The 26,159-nt window shown below is 36.6% G+C and overlaps 1 protein-coding gene across 1 annotated transcript in view; it reads right to left on the bottom strand.

Moving 5' to 3' along the window:
* Nucleotides 1–26,159, bottom strand: part of LRP1B (LDL receptor related protein 1B) — a 303,637-nt gene that overhangs the window by 25,266 nt on the left and 252,212 nt on the right. The window contains exons 33-34 of the mRNA XM_033229413.1: nt 19,308–19,482; nt 15,194–15,298 (exon numbers count right to left, since the gene is read on the bottom strand). Of these exons, the coding sequence (XP_033085304.1) occupies nt 15,194–15,298; nt 19,308–19,482 (280 nt within the window). The remainder of the gene's footprint in view (nt 1–15,193; nt 15,299–19,307; nt 19,483–26,159) is intronic.

Below are 26,159 nucleotides of genomic sequence, written 5' to 3'. Positions count from 1 at the left end.
AAACAAACAAATATACAATTAAATGTAATTTAATTTCATCAATTCATTTAAATAAATGATTATTTTAAATTTAAGTGCTGGTATGGATGACACAAATAGTGTATGTGAGTTTTGGAATTAGCCAGGCCTGAGTTGAAATCTAGACTCCTCTCCTTACAAAACATGTATCTTCAAGCAAGTCACCTCATTTCAGATTACTCATTTCTAATAAGAAAGGAGAGTAATACTTCCTGCATGCATCACACATTGAACTCAGATCTAGCCTCTTATATTTTCATATTTTAACCTCAGTTTTCCCCTTAAATCTACTTTCTTTCTTCTTTACAGTTTTAATTTTTCTTTTTCTTTTCTTTTTTTTTTTTTTTTTTGGGGACAGAGTCTTTCTCTGTCCTCAGGCTGGAATGCAGTGGCACGATCTCAGCTCACTGCAACCTCTGCCTCCCAGGTTCGAGTGATTCTCCTGCCTCAGATTCCTGAGTAGCTGGGACTACAGGCATGTGCTATCACGCCCGACTAATTTTTGTATTTTTAATAGAGATGGGGTTTCAGCATGTTGGCCAGGATGGTCTCGATCTCTTGATCTTGTGATCCGCCTGCCTCAACCTCCCAAAGTGCTGGGATTACAGGCGTGAGCCACCACACCCAACCCTTCCTTTTCTTTGTGTAAGGCAATAAAACTCAGCAAAACAAACAAACAAACAAACAAACAAAAATTTGCAGGTTTTTTGAGAGATTAAGAGATAAAATGTACATAAAATTTGTATCATCTGAGTTAGTTTAACAGCTGATAAATAACATGAATATTAAATTTAAAAAGTGCATATGGCATACCAATATCCATATAATTATAATGTCTGATTTTATTCCCAACAGAAAAAAATAGGCTTAAGTTTTTCTACTCCTTTAACACGATGGCTTTTTCTGCTACCATCCTAATGTGAAAAAAGGAGAAATAAAATATTTCCCTAAATTATGATAATATCAGCAATTGTTAATCTATTTTCTATTCTTAAACAAATGTTGCTGGTAAGCATATGAATCTAATTCTTGTCTAGGAATTGTATAAAGTTAATTTTGTATCAAGTGCTAGGTTGAAGGTTAATTAATCTAATTTTATTGACTCGTTTAAGCATGAAAGATGATCATGAAATAAACCTTTGTCGTTATACACATCTGAAATATGAGGTTGTTTATAGCAGTAAAATCTAAGAAAAGCGGTCTAATAAAGACAAAATAATTTAAATGGATAAACAGTTAATAGTTATGCAAATAATATATAATGTATTGGGTTTGGTTTATTTGGTTATTCTGACCTATTGATTATATTTAAGGCTAAGAATATGTCCCAAATCAAGGGAAAATAACATGATGACATCAGAACTGCTTGATAATAGCTTCCCGATATACAACTACGTTAATTGTTCTTTATTAAGCAGTGTCACTTGTACCTCAAAGCACAAACTAGAGTTTAAACTTGGACAGAAAAATATGACATCTGTGTTCCTTTTGTGCCCCGTGGCATGACTAGCATGGCGAAAGCTAAAGTAACCTACAACCTCTTACCTAGAATCATAAAGGATAGACATTGATGTGACAGTTTTTCTCAGCCTTTACTGCTCCAAAGACATGCACATTTCAGAATTTGTTCTTTGAAAATATGCCAAGGGGGAGAAAGCAAATCAGGGACATACAATGTCTTGACTTTTGAAATGTGGACAGCACTGGCCGCTGAAGTTGAATTGCTCAATATCCCTGCTGAAAAGTTGTGGTCTGTTTGAAATCACTCATGACAACTTCCTTAGTCTCTTCTTAAGCATCCTTGAAGGGGCCACAAGGTCACTGGTCCACATCGAGGAGTGCTGCTCAGCCTGACAGCAGGACCGGTGAAGAGCAAATTGGGCAGCCTCCTTTCTGCAAGGCCAATGTTTTGAGGAACCAAAGCCATAATTAGTTATCACAATATAGAGGAATAATTCCTACCTTTCTAAAACTTGTGACAGAAACAGAACTCATTATGTTCCTCCCAAATGCTTTCCGACAAAGGCTTCTCCAATACCTGTGCATTTTCTTATGTATTACTCACCCTAAGGACTTGGAAAATAATGCTAACTACTTAATAAAATAATTAGATTGGAGCAATCACAACACTAAAGAATATGACAAAGTGCTTAATTCAGATCACTCTCTAAATGAATGTCCCTTTGGTACTTACATATTCATCTTGCATCCTTCTGCCTTAAAAAATATCCACTCTAAAAATATAAGATCTAGTTCCTGCCCATATTTTCTAAGGTAACTGAGGGAGGACACCCTAAATAGAACTTGAGCTGTCTGTACATATTGTAGCCCCCTTCCCAGTCGTTATTACTGTCACTGTCATTGCACTACTAACCTTTCGTTTATGCCAAATTTTACCTAATTTTTGAATAACAAGCACTTTTAAAAAATACTCTTATTTTATTGCTGGACTCCTAGAAGTTCAAATTATAGCAAGTTCTGATGATTTTGTTTCTCGTCTATTGCAGTGGTTTTAAAATTTTCATTTTGTGGGTTTACTATGTTGAAGACAATATTCTATGTTCTTTAGATTGTTTTGAATGTTAAAAAATGTATATATATAAAGAGACAGATGTCATTTGCAATTTCCATATTAAGATAAGGAAAGAGATTCAGAGAAGAACAAGTGAGCAAACAAAACAACGTGGAGACCTGACAGTAGACGGGCCTCTATACTATTTTCTGTGCCTTAGTTACCATTAAACCCACTAGCCATCTTTTAATTGAAAAATCTTTGTCTTCCTTTACATTGCAAATTAGGAGTAATTATGAAATCTACTTTTTCAAACCAATGGGATCTTTTTCTATCAGATCACTGTGTCATTAAGACTTTTCTAAGACATTCATATAGCTGTGACACTTCATATTTCAAATGTTATCAGTGTTCCTCTACTGCTATAGAATGAATTTCAAACTCTAGCTAAGCATACCATATTCCCGAGAATTATTTCATGGTCTAATGTTATTGTCCAATACTATTTCAACAGCACTATTTATCTCACACCACTCAAATGCCTGAAGCACAGACTGTATTTCTCCTTGCCTCATCTTTTTCCTCAAATACACTCAGAGGCTCCAAAGGAAGGAGGATATACCTGATTTTCCTCTTATTCTCCATCTGTTTTTGAGAGACAATCACAAAGTAAAAACACACAACAAACAAAAGGCAAAGAAAAGAGAAAATGAAATAAATTAAATTTTTCTAGTAAGTTAAGACATGGTATATTAAGCCTGTCTAGTTCTTTTCTTAGAGATATTTAGTGTAAGTTCCAGAACACTCAAGAAACATCATATAATAGTTTTAGAAAGTATCATAGAGATGAGAAAACCGATCAAAAATAATAGTAAAATAAATCATTTTTCTATTATTTTCTGACTCTCCATTCTTTGAAAATTTATTAATGAAGGAAGATGTGTTATTATAATTGTGATAGAATGATAAGTGTATCATAAGCTGCCATACCCCATAATAAAATACAGGAACTAATAGTAATCATTTAACACTATTCATTAAGAACATATTACATGGAGAATACATGCGACCTATTGGGGTAAAATAGATAAATCAGACATAACCTCTTACTTGAAGTAATTTACAACCTGCTGGAGAGAAACAGACATCTAAATTTAAAGGAGCCATGGAATAGAACAGGCAGCATTCCCAGGCCAATTTCATAAAAATATGTTTCATGTCCAAAGGCCACACACAGATGAGAGGTCAATCGTAGCCATAAAATATGGAATATCATAGAGTAATGTGATAAATATAAAAACCGACGCACGTGCGCGCGCGCGCGCGCGCACACACACACACACACACACACACAGATGATGAAAGAAAGGAGATGATTTTATAAAGAACCATTTTCCCCAAAAAGATAAACAAAAAACAGATGCCCATATAAATCTAACCAAAAAAAAAAAGAAAAAAAAAGATGCAGGCAAAACGCTCACAGCAAGTTATTTTTAGTGTTTGTTTCCAACGAAGAAGTAGAACATAAAAACTAACATTGCTATCTTGTTTGCGACCACATGGAGAATTGTTCTTGCTATGGGCAAGAAGCAATAATATATATTATAAGGAATGTCCTGGAGTTTTGCCATCCTGCCATTTCAAAAACACTGAGTGTCTGAACTGATGTGATTTCAGAAGCAATGCAATATTAAAGTTAGGTCTTTTGAGTTCTCCCTTTTCTGACATTTCAAATAATTTTAAAATGTTGTATTTTCTTCTATTTTTAAAAGAGAATATTAATTACATAAAAATTATCTGTACAAATTAAACATTACCCAAATTCCAGCAATAAGAGATGTCATTGTTAACATTTTTATGTACTGACTTTAATATTCTCTGTGTATGTACATGTGTATTATACATAGATATATACACATTTGTCATATATATGTATATATTAATATATGTGTATGTGTATATATATATACCTTTTATAAGATTGGGTCATATGCTTTACATATATTACATTATTAGCCACAACTGTGTGGTATTTCTACCTTTGTATTTATTGTTTCTGATTTGTTTCTGGGACGAAAATCCCTTTCTCTATATAGCCAGATGGCCCATTCCCACATTTACTTAAGGTCTTCATGCAAATACCATCATCTCAGGAAGGCTTTTACTGGCAATCCTAATATTAGATTTCAAATCTCCCCTCAAAATTCCATATCCCTCTTTTCTGCTCTGGTTTTCTCTTAACAGCTTTTAACATTATTAACATACTGAACAATATCGTAAACATTTATTTTCTTTATTTTCTGTCCTCACCCTCTTAGACATGAAGTTCCACAAAGTCAATTTTTCTTTTTGTGTCTGTTTTGTTCACTGATATGTCCTCTAGTGAATAGCATAGTGTCTGGTATATAGTAGTTGGTCAGTAAATATCTGTTGATGAATGGCTATAAGAAGAGAATATTGGCACTGTAATATTTATATGTATAAATATATTTAAATTATATATATGTGTAATTATAGATAAAATATATCATGTATATTTTAATCTCACCAGGCAATGTATGAACAAGGTAAGGGACAGAAAGCTGAGACTCTAACTCTTATAGTCTGTGGGTCTACTGGCATAGGGATTTACAATAAGAAAGAGGTGAAAAGGATGATTCTCTTTTCTGTAGCCGGGCATAATTTAGGCTACTTATATACCTAGACATACACTGCCATGTTATTTTAGAGCATGAGGGAAATAAATCATGAAATCATAAAGGAAAATTAAGCAGAAATATGTATTTTTGACTCAAGAATGTTATGACTAGTTCCTCAATGTTAACAACAGTGTTAACAATAGGTTTTCTGTTACTCATTAATTTTGTTGCTAGTAACAATCTTTGTCTTTTCAGTGTCTACATAAGTATTTTAGAGAAATTTGGGAAAAATTTGTATCTGGGACTGTGATTCTGGCCCAAGCTGTAACCATTTCTAGACAAAATCCAAATAGAACTCACATTTAAATACATGAACCTCATAGTTTTATACTATTCTAGTGAACCAATTAGTCCAAATCCATTATTTTACAATGGGACACACAGAGGGGATGTAACTTGCCCAAAGAGACAGTGAGCTTGAATCTATGACATTGGACATATTTCTAATTCTTAGCGTTAGTTCAGAAAATGAATGATCTGAGTACTCAGACATTTATGTAAATGTACAGAAGTTTATATCCTAGAAAAAAGTAGTAAAAGATGAAGAAATACACACCTAATTATTGAATGATATGGTGTTGGTTAAAGTAGGGAAAATCCAGATATTGGAACACTGGGCACCCATTAAAACTAAAAGCATTTAATTATACAAATTAACATGCAACGCTGTTTGTAATGTATAGTAAATAAACATGAGTGTGTATCATTTTTTAGTATATAATCTGCAAAAGTATATTTACATAGATATACTTAGATATACATAAAGGAACTGAACAGAAACCAAAATAACAGTGGGTAATACTAGGAAACGTGGATATTGTAAGAAATTCTCAGAATTGCTAATTTTTTATTTCTAAAAAAGTTTATGGTCTCATAAATAATAAAATAGGGAAGGTAAATTTAATACTGGCTTTGAAAGTTTGTTTTTTCTTAATTATCGTATGCAAGGAAGTAGTTTATATTATTCTCTGCTCGAATGCAGAAAGAATTGAGTTAGGTGTCTTTAGTTCTATAGAGAACCTTTAGTAATTTCTCAGAAGAATTAGTATTAAAAAATCAGAAGAAAATGAAATATGTACAAAAATATAGACTTTTAATTTTTGCTACTTGACTACAATGACAAAACTTTAGCTAGGAGCTTCTTGGGAAAATAGAAGCTAGAGTATGGAATGCCCAAGGAAACTCCAGCAAGTTACCTCAATAAAACCATATATCACAGTGATACACCTTCAACATTTAAAAATAAAAGCTAGTTTTAATAACAAAGTCATGCAGAAATAAAAAAGACCTAGTGTCACTAAGCACAGATTTTAAGATTAGTTGTATCTGTCCTCACATAGCATTTATTTCCTATGGAAGTTTTTATATGTGCATACTAGTATGATCATCTTAAAGAGGAAGAAACTAAGGTTTGGAGAGGCTAATAGGCTTTACCAACAGTAATGGAGGAATATGTATCTGAATCCAGGGAAGTCCGAATCCAGAACTTGAATTCTTTCCTGTTTATGTTTCTTCTTGTGGAATCAACATAACTTCTTTACCGTCTGGCTCACCTTTGATAGTGAAGATACTGGCCAATAAATGGTTCCCTCTAGTGTTGTCAACATAGGAGACTGATGTGAGCAGAATATAAATTTAAATAGGCATTCAAAATCTAGAAAACAGGAGGAATACTTCTAAAGTGGGGAGTCCCTGACCTCCTCACTCTCCTCTACTATATCCCTTTGTGAATGCCAAGCACTGGTGATTTACATCTAGGAGAAATTTATTCGTACATTTCCATATCTCCCTAGTCGTCAGTGGTAGGAGTCTGCAAGGGGAGTGGTCGCTGTGCTGCGGAGGATATATAACCAAAAAAAGGCTATGGAAATGTGCAAAAACCAATAAAAAATATGTTTATTTGTTTTATTTTTGAGACAACATTGCCCAGGCTGAAATGCAGTGAAGCAATCACAACTCAGTGCAGCCTCAACTTCCCCAGCTCAGGTGATCCTCCTAGATCAGTCTCCCAAGTAGCTAGGACCATAGGCGCACACCACCATGTCTGGCCATATATATATATAATTTATTTATTTTATTTATTTATTTATATTTATATATTATTTATTTATTTATTTATTATTTATATTTATTTATTTATTTATTTTTTTGAGACGGAGTCTCGCTCTGTCGCCCAGGCTGGAACGCAGTGGCCGGATCTCAGCTCACTGCAAGCTCCGCCTTGGGTTCACGCCATTCTCCTGCCTCAGCCTCCCAAGTAGCTGGGACTACAGGCTCCCACCACCATGCCTGGCTAATTCTTTTGTATTTTTAGTAGAGACGGGGTTTCACCATATTAGCCAGGATAGTCTCCATCTCCTGATCTCATGATCCTCCCGCCTCGGCCTCCCGAAGCGATGGGATTACAGGTGTCTGTCACCGCTCCAGGCTCATGCTTGGCTAATTTTTTATCTTTTTTTGTAGAGATGGGCCAACTTTTGCCATTTTGCTCAGGTTGGGCCTGAACTCCTGAGCTCTAGTGATCCGCCTACCTAGGTATCCCAAAGTGCTGGGGTTATAGGCATGAGCCACCACACCTGGTCTGAAAATATGTTCTTAATAGACTGGCCACCAGTGGATTTGCCAGACAAACTGCATCTGGTGATACATCAAAAATCCAGTGGTCTTCCTTCATTTTACCCTTTCTCTGATCCCTTTAGTACAAATGGCAGCAGTTAATGCTGAGGTGGTTGAATCCATGAGCCACACCCATAATCCTTTATAGCAAATGACTGTTCAGCCATACCCTTGATTTCTTCTTCAAAACATACTTTCTACTTAATTTTGCAACATGACGAGGCTGAGAATTTTCTAAATTTTCAATTTCACTTAACAATTCCTTCAGTTTATCTTTCCCCTCTCATTGTTTACTATCAGCAGCAAGGAGAAACCAGGCCATGACTTTCACATTTTGCATAGTCTCTGCTAAATGTAAAATTAATCACTTGCAATTTCTACCTTCCACAAAACACTACACAGAACGGAGTTCAGTGGAGCTCTTTGTCACCTTTTAACAAGGATCACCTTTCCTCTGGTTTCCAAAAACATGTGCCTCCTTTCTGAGACTTCACCAGAAGTAACTTTAATATCCAATAATCTCTTAAAAGTAATTGAGGTTTTTTTTTTTTTTTTCTCCACATGTCCCTCAACATTCTGCCATCTTCTTCCTATCACCCAACTCCAAAGCCACAATCACATTTTTAGGTATTTGTTACAGCAGCACCACAATTCTGGTATCAAAATATTCATTCGTTTGCTATGGCTGTCATAAAAGTCACAAAGACTGGGTGGCTTACACAACAGAAGTTTATCTTCTCAAAAGCTGGAAGGCTGGGATTGAGGTGTCAGCACATTTTGGTATCTTCTGAGGCCTCTCTTCTTGGCTTACAGAGAGCTGCCTTCACATGGTCTGTTCATTCACAAGGTCATCACTGTGTGTACAATTTGTCTGATACCTCCCTCTCTGTTCTTATCACTCTTCTTACAAAGACATCAGTCAAATTGGATTTGGAATCACCATAATGAAACATTTTTTGTTTTGTTTTTTGGGTTTTTTTTTTTTTTTTTTTTAAACAGAGTCTTGCTCTGTCGCCCCAGCTGGAGTGCAATGGTGCAGTCTCAGCTCACTGCAACCTCCGCCTCCCGGGTTCAAGCCATTCTCCTGCCTTAGCCTCCCAAGTAGCTGGGACTACAGGCATGCACCATCACGCCTGTATAATTTTTGTATTTTTAGCAGGGATAGAGTTTCACTATGTTGACCAGGTTAGTTTTGAACTACATTGGCCAGGCTAGTCTTGAACTACTGACTTCAAGTGATCCGCCTGTCTCGGCATGCCAAAGTGCTGGGATTACAGGCGTGAGCCACCACACCTGGCCATTTTAAACTCAATCACCTTTTCAAAGGCCCTATCTCCAAATACAGTCCCATTCCAAGATACTGGGTATCAGGTCTTCAACATATGAATTCAGGGAGAGGGAGGCACAATTCAGCCCATAAAATGAAAAATAATTGCCTATATATATGTATACATGTACATATATACACACACATGTATATATACACACATGTATATATACACACATATGTATACATACACATGTATATACATATATATGTATATACATATATGTTATTTTCTCAATGAAATTTAATTTATTTAGTTTGAGATCTTAAGTCCAATTCAATCAGTATTTACTATTCACTAGCTATGTGCCACACACAGGGATACCTGAGTTGAGACGAATGAGAGAATAAGGGTTAACTAGAAAAAAAAGGTAGGAGACACATTTGGGTTCAGTGAGCTATTTGAGCATAGACACCTAAGTGTGGAATGGTGCTGTGTTATGCAGTGAGTATATGCGTGTGTGTGCCTGTGTTCATGTCAATAGGATAGTAGTAGTGGGGCAGGTAGGGTAATTACATTTCTTTAGTTTCGGAGCATGAAATCTATTTTGGATATTGCTGAGAAGTAATGCTGGGGAGGTAAGATTGCCAAAAAAAACAACAACAACAAAAAAAAAAACAAAAAACTTAAATTCGATGTAATAATAGTCTAACATTAGGGAGAAATCTTAGAAGGTAGGAAGTCATGGTCAAGTTACGATTGAGTTCAATAATTCTTCACAGTAGTAGTGATTTCTGTAGTTCACAATAAAACTTATTTAATAGTACAAACATTGTCAAAATAACACATTAGATTTTTTAAAAAATACATTGTTTTAATAATATTCAATATATCTACTTTAATAAATGTAAAAATGTCCCACAAATAAATGTGAAAAAAGACTAGTTTTTATTCTTTTTTCTAGGCTTCTCTTGGAGTTTTCTTTTTATTCCACACATAGTTATAAGTAAAAATGACCATCAGGAGACAAAAGTGAATCCTTTCAAGGAACAAATTTATTCCTCAAATTGAAGGCTACAGTAATAACATTTCTATGTGAAAAAAACTATCACCTTCATAGATCTGCATACTATATGGATAGTCCAAAAGTGTGTAAGTTTTACACAATTCAAATAGTTTTTCAATCTATGAAGAAAATAAAAATATATTACCAGCAAAACTAAAGCAAGCACTATATTGTATCCCTGAAAGCAATGTCTGTTTCCTGTAAAGGTTTTTAGATGAAACAGTGCATACTTACTTTTCATTAACAATACATGACCACTGCCAATTGAGATCCATGACTAAAAACTATTTCCAAAAATCTCCTCTGGTGAGGAAAATTGACCACTAGAAAGATATCTGAGGATTTCATATTCCCTTAGCTGGACTCTTTTTTTTTTTTTATTGTCCATGATCATTGACACTTTATTTTACATTTTACTTATACTCATTTACATTTTAATACCATGTGATTTATAAATATCCTAGGTAAAACAAGGGCAATCTTACATATTCTGGAAATTTCAAATCTGAGGAACATGAGTGTGAAATCCTCCTGAACCATCTCTCTCTCCTTCCCAGGTCCTAATAGCAGGCCTTGAACAGTGCAAAACAGTCTTCTTAAATACATTAGTCTTTCTTGTCATAAAAATATTTTCCTCTAGATACTACTGTTTTTTTTTCATTTAATTCATAACCAAGTTTTCAGAAAATAATCTACATTTTTCACAACTTCTTCTCCTTTTAATTATTTAACTATAGTCTGGTTTCTATCTCTATAGTGCTTCCAAAACAGTGCTTTCACACTGGCTGTCTAACTGAGAAATCCAATAAACCATTTATAACACTTGTCCTCTTTGAACTGTCTGTAGTTGATACTCATTGGCACTCTATTCCTTTGATTTGTAGGAATCTACTCTTCAGTAAATCTCCCTCAACTTCTAAATCTTCTCATTTACTTTTGTGGATTCCTGTTTGAGACAGTAGCAAAATAGTGGTATTTCTGAGGGTTCCAGCCTTAATTTTCTAATCCTCTTTCCATAAACCGACTCTTGTGTCATGGCATAAAATGTACCTAATAAACTGTCCCCAACATATCTCTTGAGCCTTCTCTTCTCCTGTTGTGCATATAACCTTTTTCTATTCTCAACTACCTTTATCTTTTATTTTTAGATCTATTCTCCTTTGATTGTGCTATACCCTCTTTTGAAAAAGATTTTCAACCCCTTCTTTCCTATAAAATTACAATATGTTTTTTTTTTTTTTTTTTTCTCGCTCTGTCACCCAGGCTGGAGTGCTGTGGCTGGATCTCAGCTTACTGCAAGCTCCGCCTCCCGGGTTCATGCCATTCTCCTGCCTCAGCCTCCTGGGTAGCCGGGACTACAGTCGCCGCCACGTCGCCCGGCTAGTTTTTTGTAGTTTTTAGTAGAGACGGGGTTTCACCGTGTTAGCCAGGATGGTCTCGATCTCCTGACCTCGTGATCTGCCCGTCTCGGCCTCCCAAAGTGCTGGGATTTACAGGCTTGAGCCACCGCGCCCGGCTACAATATGTTTTCTAAAAATACTGTGAAAATGTGTCTTCATGTATAAAGCCTCCCACTCTCCCACTAGGAATCATTCATTCATCTCTATTCAATTGTTTTCCCAGAGCACTTTGGTCATATTTCTATTATAATAATTATCAAAAGATATTTTAATTTTCTAAAAGCCATTCATCTTCCCAAAATGAATTTTAAGTTCCTCTACAGTAAAAACTATTGAGATTGTTACAGCATAAAGACTGCAATGCAGTGTAAGAATTATAACCAGGGTACGGACTTTAGAATCGAACGGGGCTGGTCTGTGTCTCAGACATGCAGCCCTTCCTAGTGCGTGACCTTAATATTGTAATCTATGAAAACGGAATAACAATTAGATAATAATAATACTTAAGGTTAACAGTCTATCTTCACACATAAAATGTGTAAAGGGTTTAACACAGTACATGGTACAGAGTATTTGCTAGGTCAGTTTTAGCTGTTATTGTCTTCAAAATTTTACAGAGACTCACTCATTATAGATTATTACTAAATATTTGGTAAAGAAATTGATGAATAAACAATAACAGAGTGTAATTCTTCCTTGCTTCTTATATGGTTTAAGTGGGTGAGGAATGCAGTAGAGTCATCTTCAGTATCTGTGGGGAACTGGTTCCAAGACTTTCCTTGGATACCAAAATCCTCGGATGCTCAAGTCCCAGATAAAAAATAGGGCATCGTATTTGCATATAAGCTATGCACACCCTCCGCTATATGTGTAACATCTCCAGATTATTTTTCATACCTAATATAATGTAAATGCTATGTAAATAGTTGTTTTACTGTATTATTTAGAGAATAACGACTTGGGAAAAGTCTGCACAGAAAAATTTGGAAAGAAAAAGTCTGTATGGGGTCAGCACGGACACAATTTTTCTTTCCAAATACTTCTGATTTGCACTTGGTTGAGCCCACAAATGTGGAGTGTAGGGATATAGAGGGTTGATTGTATACACATTATGCCCACCATCAGAATAGATTTTAAGGCATAGAAGACCAAGGTACACACATTTCCAAAGAGCCAGATACAGAGATAGAGACAGAAGTACACAAAAGTAGGAGAGGTTGCTTTAAACTCCCAAAATTAATATATTTTTTCCTAGTTAGATAGGCCAATTATTTTTAAATTGTATGACTTTGATGATACTTAGTAAGAGCAAAAAGTGGAAAAAAAAATTAATGTGGGCTGCTACACCTGTGAGAGATTTTTGTTCTGGTAACACAGGTACATTCTCTGGATAGGGAGTCATCCTGAGACCTATTTTTGGATGGGAAAGGTGGGCCTGAAATGGATATATTTTGCCCAGAATTAGTGAGACAGGGGCAGGACAAATGAAGACTGGGATTCAGAGGAAGCATTTCTGGTATTCTAAAATAGAAATAAAATAAGTACCTGAATCAATTTTTGGCCAAGGAGAACCTTAGATATACTAACTCTGAAATGTTAATGAATCTATTGTTCTCTTCATTCTTTTCTCTTGTTGCAATGCCCAAGTTCAAGCCCTAATCACTTGTTACTTGAAGTGTGGTCAAACCTTTTGATGTAGAGTCCCTGTGGGTGATCTACAAGACTTTCCTTTACATGCCAACAAGTATCACCTTCACAACAAAACCCCTTCAGCTCAAGCCTCTGCCTCAAGTCTCAGCAACTCATTATGAATAAAATAGTAGCATTTTGGTAACAAAATATCTGAATTTTAATACAATTGTGCTTTAAAATCACTACTAGGTACTTTGAGATTACTGGAAGTGATCAGATTCCAATCAGGGCTACTCATTATGACACTGGTTATTAAGGAGTATATGCCAGATGTGATCGATCTCTAAAGCTCAAAGGCACAATGCAAAAATAATTTCCATTGTGATGAACATTGACAGTTACCCCAAAGGTGATCCTAGAAATTTCTCAGAGGAGATGAGTTTACTTTGCATATGTGTTCAAAACACTACAAACTGAATCAAGAAAGAATGATTTAAACTATTAAGAAACAAAGTTTCTGGAAATTTTTCAGACTGTAAAAAAGGTCTTACTCTAAGACTTTTCATCTGTAAAGAGGGTCTTACTGATGAAGGTAGGGCAGTTCTCAGTAAAATTTTGGAAAATAAAATATAGCGCTTCATCTGTGTTTGAAATAAAAAGTCAGTTACTAAATAAAAATTAGCATTTCAAATACAGCATACAGAAATAGTCTTAAAACACCTGCTTCTGTACTTCTCTAATTAAAAGCTACTCTTTTCTAGCAAATGTATTTTTATTAAACAGTTCCACAAGCTTTTACATGTATTATATTTCTAGACACTCTAGCAGTCTGTGGTGCACATACTTGTTGGTGAGTGAAGCAAAGGTTAAGTGTGTATGACACAGATGAGCCCCGAGATTAAGTATACTCTGTGAAATGCATGTGGATGTTCATGATTTAAACCAATGAACTGTGGCCTGAAATGATGTCACACGAAGCGCAGCGGTAAGTGGAAGGTTAAACCTACTTGCATCTCGGCTCATTAAACGCAGTTAAAGTGCAAATCCCCTCATTCTGACAGTAGTGATCACAAGGGTTCTCTTTCTGGTCACAGCGCTGACTTTTAAACCCCACAGAGCATCTGCAGAATTTCAGTAAAATACAGCTAAATAAAGCGTCTGATTTTTTGTTGCTAAATATGTTTTAAATTCATTTCATACAGAGATAATAACATTTGAATGAAAGGTTCCCAGATATGCTCACTTCTCTCTCAAACACACTCATCACATGCTACTCTGACAAGGTCGGGAGCGGGATGCAGATGTGGGTTATACGTGGGCATCGTCCTTCCAGTCAAACAGTGATGAAACTCCCAACAGTGACCATGTAATCTGAATGATTTTATTTTAAATTGTCCACTCTGGATAATCAGATCATGGAGGGGGGAAAATATTAAATTCCAGATTTTCTCAGGAGCACTATGGATATACCCAATATTTTTCCTAGGTGTTGAGAAACCCAGACACTCAAGTTATTCTAAAGGAGCCAGGGGCTTAATAGGTTTACATAATAAAACAGTCTAAGTCTCATATAAACATCAAATAGCATTATACATTTGAAAGAATATTACAAATTCTTTTGAAAAAAATGGCCATAAGTACCAAAGGATTCATAAAAGATGATTATCTCTGGGCTTCACATATGAGAATAAGGTCAATAGAATTATTACAATTTTCTCTGGCATTTCCAAGTTCAAAGGTCTATGCATGTCTGAAATGGTATGATGCTAAGAACAGAATGAGCTCTTCCTCATGAAATCATTAGCAATTTGATGAAAGAGGAGATTCTGCAGCACATGAGCTGATGAGGGACAATACTTGATCAGAGATGTCCATGAAACACTCATTTAAAATTACCCCAGGAAAGGAGAATAATAGAACGGGGATTTCATGTACATACAAAGGCTTATTATAAAATGTCCATGACTTGATTAAATACTCACAGACACACAGGTACATTTGTCTCGGGGTCCAGCTGGCATGTGCCACCATTGTAACAGTAGCCATCACATAACTGACAGCTAGAGGCAATCTTTCCATTAGTGCAGCTGCAACAAAAAAGAAAAAAATTTTGTTGTTATTGCCAACATTATTGCTGAAAACTGACATAAACTCTCTGTGGATGAGAATATTCATCATATAGGAGAGATGGAGTGGCTGGTTAAAAGGAAGTGTTCAGGACATCTGACTTGACTCACTAGAGGCAGTTTTTATTTAAGTTAGAATGATGCCATAAAATTTTCCTTCTGATAATTTTCAAATTTTCAACCAGTTCATTTAATATAAACATTTGCGTGAAAAAATATACTCTAATGTCTATCATTTACACTTCCAGGGGACATTAGCATCAATATCTTGTTCCTTTTTCATGTAAGTAGGGTTTGGTGATGTCTGTGTGAATGATAAACTACATGATCAAGTACTCTGGAAAGAAGTGCTTTAGCTTTTCTTCTAAAGTGGAAAATCTGTTTCAAAGAATGCTAGGACTTTTAGACCCCACTTTTCAGAAGAAAGTGGAGGGTTATCCTGTAGCCATTCTTATTCCACTGTTTCTCTTTGAATATGTATTGTAACTAATGTTGAACTATTTTTATTCTAACATAAAAAACATGGAGTAGTTCATAACAACAACAACAACTAAAAAAACAGTTATATTATAGGGGCAATGTGCAATATGGCAACAAAGTAATGAGACAGGCTTTCTTGAAAAACTTACCAAAATGTTTCTAAGTTTAAAGTCACATTGCATGTTAGGGACAAGAATAAATAACTACTGCTACATCGTAAAAATAAACATAATAATACTGGGAAAAATACAGATATTTTTTACTTGCCATGTTACATTTTTTAAATAAATACTCAAACAATTAGATTGGACAGTGAAAACTGTTGAGTGAATGCAGAAATGTGCATCAACATTTGAAATTATCCAGGGACCTACTCTGTGGGTCAAAACCAGAATTAACAGGAGATCATGCTGGCAATTCTGAATATGTGGTCATGTCAGTATTAGCTGCTATGAAACAATCAATGGTATCACAGTGCATCTGGACATAACCTTGACAAAATAATCCGGCTACAATATCGCTTGATCACTTTGATCCTCTCCATGATGGATATCTGTTGTAGTACGTCTGTCATAGGGTGATTTCTAATGATAGGTGAGATGCCTAAAAATAATTGGTTGGCATGTAGTTCATTTATTCTGTGCATGTTTATTTGACCTCATGTGGGTTGTGCAGCTACTGGAAATTCCCTCAACTGCTTTTAACATTCAATGGTATTTAATCTGAAGATATTTCTGAAAAGCTTAGATTGTGAAATCACATTTCTTTTCAAGGTAAACAGAAGCAGTGAGCAGTGTAACTATGTACAAGATGTGAAATAAAGATATAGGGAAACAGAACAAGACATAGAGAAGTGGGGGAGGGTGGTCTCAAGTTTGTACAGACCATCCCATCCTTTATAACCTATAGAGGCACCCTAATATGGATAGCAATCAGTGGTATTGGTGTCTGATAGACTAAGTGCATCTAAGGGACTTTTACTTGTCAAAAATTAGTTTCTTCTTTTATCAAAAGAACTGCCTCAAAAGGGAAAATTAGCTCATTATACATTAAATGATCGTCTACAAAAAAAAAGATAACTGTATAACAAATCTCATCTAAAAGAGACAAAAAAAAAAAAAACTAATTGATTGCTTTGAAACTTCTGCTTCCAATGGATACAGAATATGTTGCTTCTTTTTCCTTCTAAAGTTTTTGTTTGAATCCTAAATTGAAGATAGAAATTTGTAGACATTTTAAACGTGAAATACAAATAGTTTAAATCATTACAATACATCAGAGTGCAGCTCATATTTCATAATAATTTTCTTTTTAGAGGCATTCAGCACACATGCACACACATACACACACACACACACAGAATATGTAATGTATCATTTTCCAAAAGTTAATTACTAGTTATTCAGTCCACACAAATAATTCCCATGACAATGCTCATCAAAAAGACATAATTTAGGTTATTCAAGATTATGATCAAGTCTTTCTTCACCAGTATTCACTTTGATTTCCTGAAAAGAGAAAAATATGCAATTGGCTCTATTTTAAAGATTATACTCCCTATACTTGATAGAGTACCTGTTCTACTTACCAGTTCATAGGCTGTTCATTAGAAACACAACTGCCTATTTGTAATCACAAATATACTTGATGGCTTGAATTTTCCTAATTAAGTAAAAATGATTAATTTTATTGCAATTTTGTTTTACTATCTGTTCTTTACCTATGAAACAGAAATTCCAACAGCACCGTAACTTCATTTTAATGCTAATGTGAAAAGTATCATAGAAATAAAAACGAACTTTAATCTTCTAACACATTTCAGAAAATCCAAAGAATTATGTTTGTATTGTCATGTTCAAGTGTTATATAGCCTGTTTAATAAATCAAGTATTACTATACTCCCTATTTTAAAAGTTCCACTATCTCCTCATTGTTAGCAATTGTTATTTATCCATTCTTACATATACATTTCCAAAAAGACCATTTAAAAAACACAAACTCTTATGCTGCACCTCAATACCCTGCTCATTGTGAGAATCTGGTGTTTCTGTTTAGGAGAAGGCATTTTTGACTGGATAGCAAGTGATACTGAGGGGCCCTGAGCTCTGCCCTTTCTTCCTTATATAAAGGGAAGAGGCTCTGCACATTCACATGAGCTTTTCCAAGGTAAAATGAATAGGAAACTTTGGCTCACGCCATTTTTCATATGATAGCCCATGATCTCTGGGGTAAGTGGAATAGAATTGTAAAGAAGATTCCGTAGCTTATCCTGATGTGGTGCACAGGACATAGAGAACAATGTACACTCACTAATTGAAATACAGTTCTGTCATGTTACAGTTTCATCACAAAGCACAAATGAACTTTATGAGGAAACATGATCTGGATAGTTTATATGAAAGTGTGTTTCACTTTTATGTACTTATCCAAGGCAGATATTTATATATCAATCATATTTTCAATTACTTTACTAAAAAATGTACTTTCAAATATCCCAATTTTGCAGGTTTGTGTAAATGTCATTCATAATGATAATACAAATCATATTTAGAGTAAATTCTAAAATGAGAGTAAATTTTAAAAGTTGATGTTGTTTTCAATAAAATTTTATTGGGTCTTGTTTGGCAGAGCAACATAACTCATCCAGCACCCTTGGTGAGCTCTCAGTGGAAGCTGTGACATGGACACTTTATGGCATGCTTTCCTATCTCATATTCTTATTTATTATACTCCCAAGCAAGGCAAGTGATAGAGTCCAGTCCTTTATAAGCCCTTCCTTTAAAAAGCTGTTAAAAGAGGTCTGGAGTGAGGATTGATCTCTAACCTCAGTGGCATAGACTTGTTTCACAATAGAAACTGAATAGCACCACCCTTTAGCCACGATGTTCTGTTCTCCATTCATTTAATCTTAAAGCCAAAGGGTAAAAGGCAGTGCAATGAAAGTCAACTTCGAAGATTTTTGTTTTAGTTACTTCCCAGAACACATTATTCCTTCTGTTTGCTTTAGATCATAATGTTCAAAGTCAGATTAAAAAAAAAAAAGGATCAATGTGTGTTTTCATTAGACAGGTCTTTTGCTCCTCCTTTGACAAATCAATTCACAACAGAAAAACAAACCTACTTACTGCCAATAACAATGATGAAACAATTAAAAGCCTGAGCTAATCTAATTGAATAATATTACATGTAGTTTTTGGAAGTACGCTGAATGCCAGCATTTCTTGCTTAGGAATATTTGGTACAGAGAATAATATGACCATCTTATTACATAATAGATTTTCATAATTCCCAGATATTCACAATAGATGTTGAGTAAGTTCAGGTTAAATTAAAATGAACTAGATTTATTCTCTAGTCATTAAAACTGCAATGGGCACAATACAGAATTTTAGAATAAAAACTATCTACAAAGTTTTTAAAATTTATTACTGAATTGCAATGTCCATTGGGGCCCAAATGCTTTTATAAATTAAGCTGGATATTCACTTACTTGCAAAGTATATCTTCACTGTCTTTATTTATAATGCAGTGCCCCCCATGGCACCTTACACACTTGTCAACCTCACATTTTGGTCCTTCATAGCGTGTTGGACAGACACATTCAACACTTCCATCATCCCCAATGGTACATGATTCAGAATTCACACAATAGTGGTGGCACACGTCTAGGAAAAAAGGTACAACAGAAAAATAAAATTATATTACAGGACATTTTTCTTCAGTCATACTAAAGGTGACACTTTCATTTATTACTTAAAAATGATCAAACAATAGGTAGAGTAATTTGTAAAAACAGCTTATAATTACACATAAAGTAGAATTCTTTAATAATGGCTATTGATTCTCCTCTTTGAGTTAGGCATCATTTTCCTCTGGCTAAGAGGAGAGAGCTTGTATTGCTATAATGCTAGCTGACAAACTCGTTTGGTTCTGAATATTTAAGTTAACAAGTTCCCTTCACTTTCTTTCTAATGAACAACATAAGTATAGTTTGAAATGAACAGAAATGCTTAACATTTCTTTGGATGTCATTTATTGTTGCCTCTTTCATTCCTCTTTTCATCCAGAGAACAGAGTAATGGTTGGTTGTTGGAGGCCGAAAGAATGAGGGTTGTGATCAAATCGGTATACCACTGAAGGCTATGTGAGTAAGCCACAAACTGTTTCTCATAAATGCAGAATGTTGTCAAACTGACAAATTGTGTATGCCACCCAGAAGGACTGCTGAGGACAGTCACAATCCAGCCACAAATGTTTCTTATGATTAGGCATAATTGAAGCCTGTCAGTAACAATATGAACCTGTGATCAATTCAGCAGCCGACCTGCTCTTATTACCCAATAAATACGAAAGGCTATAGAAGCTTGGCGGTTGCCTTTGCTCACTAGAAGCAGGGAGCTCTCTTCTTCCTCCCCTGGCCCTTTCCTTAAAGCAGTTTCTTTTGTCTTAAGTTTTCATTTCTACGTTCGCTCCTTCATTCAGTCTTGTAATGATGGTTCCAAGCAGTAACAGTAGTAAGTGCTGTGATGACAGTCTCAAGGAGTAACAGTGGCAGTCAGCCACATGTGGTGAGCAGAGGACTCCTACCCCTGCACCTGACTTTAGTTTGTGGAAATAAGCCTCCCTGAACATGTAGCAGAAAAAATCCAGGTATTTTCTGCATGCCTGAGCAGGTGAGCAAACAACAAGTTATACCTCTCATGGAACTGCAAGAGGAAAGCAGGCTGGGAGACTAACTGATCCATCATTCATGGGGAATAATAACAGAAATCTAGGCTATTATCCTTTTCTAAGGTAAAAGACTAATCTTCCCATCAGTCAAGAAGCTCCCTGTAATCTGAACCTATTGTTTTGAAGGCCATTTCTCATTGAGCATCACAGATAATTTTCTCAACTACAAAGAAACACTTCACCCAAATATTTCTATACCCCTTGAACATGCATAATGAAACAAAGACCAGTTAATAATCTAACAACCACTCTAACAATAGAATTAGACATTCTGCTTCTGTCTTTTGAAAAGCAAACATGTCTATGTTTTTATATATGGATATATTATCATTTATCACACTTAAATATTGAAATTAATAATACAAATGATCCTATGCAAAATAATTGATTAAATTGATTCTAGACTTTGTGTTTAGAAGATGCAATTTCTGAGGGGCGGAGCAAGATGGCCGAATAGGAACAGCTCCAGTCTCCAACTCCCAGCGCGAGCGACACAGAAGACTGGTGATTTCTGCATTTTCAACTGAGGTACTGGGGTCATCTCACTAGGGAGTGCCAGACAATCGGTGCTGGTCAGTTGCTGCAGCCTGACCAGCGAGAGCTGAAGCAGGGTGAGGCATCGCCTCACCTGGAAGCGCAAGGGGGAAGGAAATCCGTTTTCCTAGCCAGGGGAACTGAGACACACAACACCTGGAAAATCGGGTAACTCCCACCCCAATACTGCGCTTTAAGGAAACAGGCACACCAGGAGAATATATCCCACACCTGGCCGGGAGGGTCCCACGCCCACGGAGCCTCCCTCACTGCTAACTCAGCAGTCTGCGGCGATCTATCTGCAAGGCAGCAGCGAGGCTGGGGGAGGGGCGCCCGCCATTGCTGTGGCTTAAGTAGGTAAACAAAGCCGCTGGGAAGCTCGAACTGGGTGGAGCTCACAGCAGCTCAAGGAAGCCTGCCTGTCACTGTAGACTCCACCTCTGGGGACAGCCCACAGCTGAAGTCCAATAGGGAAAGCAGCGGGGGCCGGTGCAGACGCGAACGACTCTGTCTGACAGCTTTGGGGAGAGCCGTGGATCTCCCAACGCGGAGGTTGAGATCCGAGAACGGACAGACTGCCTGCTCAGGTGGGTCCCTGACCCCTGAGTAGCCTAGCTGGGAGACATCCCCCACTAGGGGCAGTCTGACACCCCACACCTCACAGGGTGCAGTCACCCCTGAGAGGAAAATTCCAAAGGAAGAATCAGACAGGTACACTCGCTGTTCAGCAATATTCTATCTTCGGCAACCTCTGCTGCTGATACCCAGGCAAACAGGGTCTGGAGTGGACCTCAAGCAATCTCCAACAGACCAACAGACAGTCCTTCTGACTGTCAGACGGAAAACTATCAAACAGGAAGGACACCTATACCAAAACCCCATCAGTACGTCACCATCATCAAAGACTAGAGACAGATAAAACCACAAAGATGGGGAAGAAGCAGGGCAGAAAAGCTGGAAATTCAAAAAATAAGAGCGCATCTCCCCCTGCAAAGGAGCGCAGCCCATCACCAGCAACGGATCAAAGCTGGTCAGAGAATGACTTTGACGAGATGAGAGAAGAAGGCTTCAGTCCATCAAACTTCTCAGAGCTAAAGGAGGAATTACGTACCCAGCGCAAAGAAACCAAAAATCTTGAAAAAAGAGTGGAAGAATTGACAGCTAGACTAATTAATGCAGAGAAGATCATAAACGAAATGACAGAGATGAAAACCATGACACGAGAAATACGTGACAAATGCACAAGCTTCAGTAACCGACTCGATCAACTGGAAGAAAGAGTATCAGCGATTGAGGATCAAATGAATGAAATGAAGCGAGAAGAGAAAACCAAAAGAAAAAAGAAGAAAAAGAAATGAACAAAGCCTGCAAGAAGTATGGGATTATGTAAAAAGACCAAATCTACGTCTGATTGGGGTGCCTGAAAGTGAGGGAGAAAATGGAACCAAGTTGGAAAACACTCTTCAGCATATCATCCAGGAGAACTTCCCCAACCTAGTAGGGCAGGCCAACATTCAAATTCAGGAAATACAGAGAACGCCACAAAGATACTCCTCCAGAAGAGCAACTCCAAGACACATAATTGCCAGATTCAACAAAGTTGAAATGAAGGAAAAAATCTTGAGGGCAGCCAGAGAGAAAGGTCGGGTTACCCACAAAGGGAAGCCCATCAGACTAACAGCAGATCTCTCGGCAGAAACTCTACAAGCCAGAAGAGAGTGGGGGCCAATATTCAACATTCTTAAAGAAAAGAATTTTCAACCCAGAATTTCATATCCAGCCAAACTAAGTTTCATCAGTGAAGGAGAAAGAAAATCCTTTACAGATAAGCAAATGCTTAGAGATTTTGTCACCACCAGGCCTGCCTTACAAGAGACCCTGAAGGAAGCCCTAAACATGGAAAGGAACAACCGGTACCAGCCATTGCAAAAACATGCCAAAATGTAAAGACCATCGAGGCTAGGAAGAAACTGCATCAACTAACGAGCAAAATAACCAGTTAATATCATAATGACAGGATCAAGTTCACACATAACAATATTAACCTTAAATGTAAATGGACTGAATGATCCAATTAAAAGACACAGACTGGCAAACTGGATAAAGAGTCAAGACCCATCAGTCTGCTGTATTCAGGAGACCCATCTCACATGCAGAGACATACATAGGCTCAAAATAAAGGGATGGAGGAAGATCTACCAAGCAAATGGAGAACAAAAAAAAGCAGGGGTTGCAATCCTAGTCTCTGATAAAACAGACTTTAAACCTCAAAGATCAAAAGAGACAAAGAAGGCCATTACATAATGGTAAAGGGATCAATTCAACAGGAAGAGCTAACTCTCCTAAATATATATACACTCAATACAGGAGCACCCAGATTCATAAAGCAAGTCCTTAGAGACCTACAAAGAGACTTAGACTCCCATACAATAATAATGGGAGACTTCAACACTCCACTGTCAACATTAGACAGATCAACGAGACAGAAAGTTAACAAGGATATCCAGGAATTGAACTCATCTCTGCACCAAGCGGACCTAATAGACATCTATAGAACTCTCCACCCCAAATCAACAGAATGTACATTCTTCTCAGCACCACATCTCACTTATTCCAAAATTGACCACATAATTGGAAGTAAAGCACTCCTCAGCAAATGTAAAAGAACAGAAATTATAACAAACTGTCTCTCAGACCACAGTGCAAACAAACTAGAACTCAGGACTAAGAAACTCAATCAAAACCACTCAACTACATGGAAACTGAACATCCTGCTCCTGAATGACTACTGGGTACATAACGAAATGAAAGCAGAAATAAAGATGTTCTTTGAAACCAATGAGAACCAAGATACAACATACCAGAATCTCTGGGACACATTTAAAGCAGTGTGTAGAGGGAAATTTATAGCACTAAATGCCCACAAGAGAAAGCAGGAAAGATCTAAAATTGACACTCTAACATCACAATTAAAAGAACTAGAGAGGCAAGAGCAAACACATTCAAAAGCTAGCAGAAGGCAAGAAATAACTAAGATCAGAGCAGAACTGAAGGAGATAGAGACAAAAAAACCCTCCAAAAAATCAATGAATCCAGGAGTTGGTTTTTGAAAAGATCAACAAAATTGACAGACCGCTAGCAAGACTAATAAAGAAGAAAAGAGAGAGGAATCAAATAGACGCAATAAAAAATGATAAAGGGGATATCACCACCGACCCCACAGAAATACAAACTACCATCAGAGAATACTATAAATGCCTCTATGCAAATCAACTAGAAAATCTAGAAGAAATGGATAATTTCCTGGACACTTACACTCTCCCAAGACTAAACCAGGAAGAAGTTGAATCCCTGAATAGACCAATAGCAGGCTCTCAAATTGAGGCAACAATTAATAGCCTACCCATGAAAAAAAGTCCAGGACCAGATGGATTCACAGCTGAATTCTACCAGAGGTACAAGGAGGAGCTGGTACCATCCCTTCTGAAACTATTCCAATCAATTGAAAAAGAGGGAATCCTCCCTAACTCATTTTATGAGGCCAACATCATCCTGATACCAAAGCCTGGCAGAGACACAACAAAAAAAGAGAATTTTAGACCAATATCCCTGATGAACATCGATGCAAAAATTCTCAATAAAATACTGGGAAACCGGATTCAGCAGCACATCAAAAAGCTTATCCACCATGATCAAGTGGGCTTCATCCCTGGGATGCAAGGCTGGTTCAACATTCGCAAATCAATAAACGTAATCCAGCATATAAACAGAACCAAAGACAAGAACCACATGATTATCTCAATAGATGCAGAAAAGGCTTTTGACAAAATTCAACAGCCCTTTATGCTAAAAACGCTCAATAAATTCGGTATTGATGGAACGTACCTCAAAATAATAAGAGCTATTTATGACAAACCCACAGCTAATATCATACTGAATGGGCAAAAACTGGAAAAATTCCCTTTGAAAACTGGCACAAGACAGGGATGCCCTCTCTCACCACTCCTATTCAACATAGTGTTGGAAGTTCTGGCTAGGGCAATCAGGCAAGAGAAAGAAATCAAGGGTATCCAGTTAGGAAAAGAAGAAGTCAAATTGTCCCTGTTTGCAGATGACATGATTGTATATTTAGAAAACCCCATCGTCTCAGCCCAAAATCTCCTTAAGCTGATAAGCCACTTCAGCAAAGTCTCAGGATACAAAATTAATGTGCAAAAATCACAAGCATTCTTATACACCAGTAACAGACAAGCAGAGAGCCAAATCAGGAATGAACTTCCATTCACAATTGCTTCAAAGAGAATCAAATACCTAGGAATCCAGCTTACAAGGGATGTAAAGGACCTCTTCAAGGAGAACTACAAACCACTGCTCAGTGAAATCAAAGAGGACACAAACAAATGGAAGAACATACCATGCTCATGGATAGGAAGAATCAATATCGTGAAAATGGCCATACTGCCCAAGGTTATTTATAGATTCAATGCCATCCCCATCAAGCTACCAATGACTTTCTTCACAGAATTGGAAAAAACTGCTTTAAAGTTCATATGGAACCAAAAAAGAGCCCGCATTGCCAAGACAATCCTAAGTCAAAAGGACAAAGCTGGAGGCCTCATGCTACCTGACTTCAAACTATACTACAAGGCTACAGTAACCAAAACAGCATGGTACTGGTACCACAACAGAGATATAGACCAATGGAACAGAACAGAGTCCTCAGAAATAACACCACACATCTACAGCCATCTGATCTTTGATAAACCTGAGAGAAACAAGAAATGGGGAAAGGATTCCCTATTTAATAAATGGTGCTGGGAAAATTGGCTAGCCATAAGTAGAAAGCTGAAACTGGATCCTTTCCTTACTCCTTATACGAAGATTAATTCAAGATGGATTAGAGACTTAAATGTTAGACCTAATACCATAAAAATCCTAGAAGAAAATCTAGGTAGTACCATTCAGGACATAGGCATGGGCAAGGACTTCATGTCTAAAACACCAAAAGCAACGGCAACAAAAGCCAAAATCGACAAATGGGATCTCATTAAACTAAAGAGCTTCTGCACAGCAAAAG

This window comes from Trachypithecus francoisi, unplaced genomic scaffold (assembly GCF_009764315.1).
Source record: "Trachypithecus francoisi isolate TF-2019V2 unplaced genomic scaffold, Tfra_2.0 Lachesis_group13, whole genome shotgun sequence".
NCBI classification, from domain to species: Eukaryota; Metazoa; Chordata; class Mammalia; order Primates; family Cercopithecidae; genus Trachypithecus; species Trachypithecus francoisi.
The sequence above is the reverse complement of the archived record's forward strand: the minus strand, read 5'-3'. Positions and strand labels throughout refer to the sequence as shown.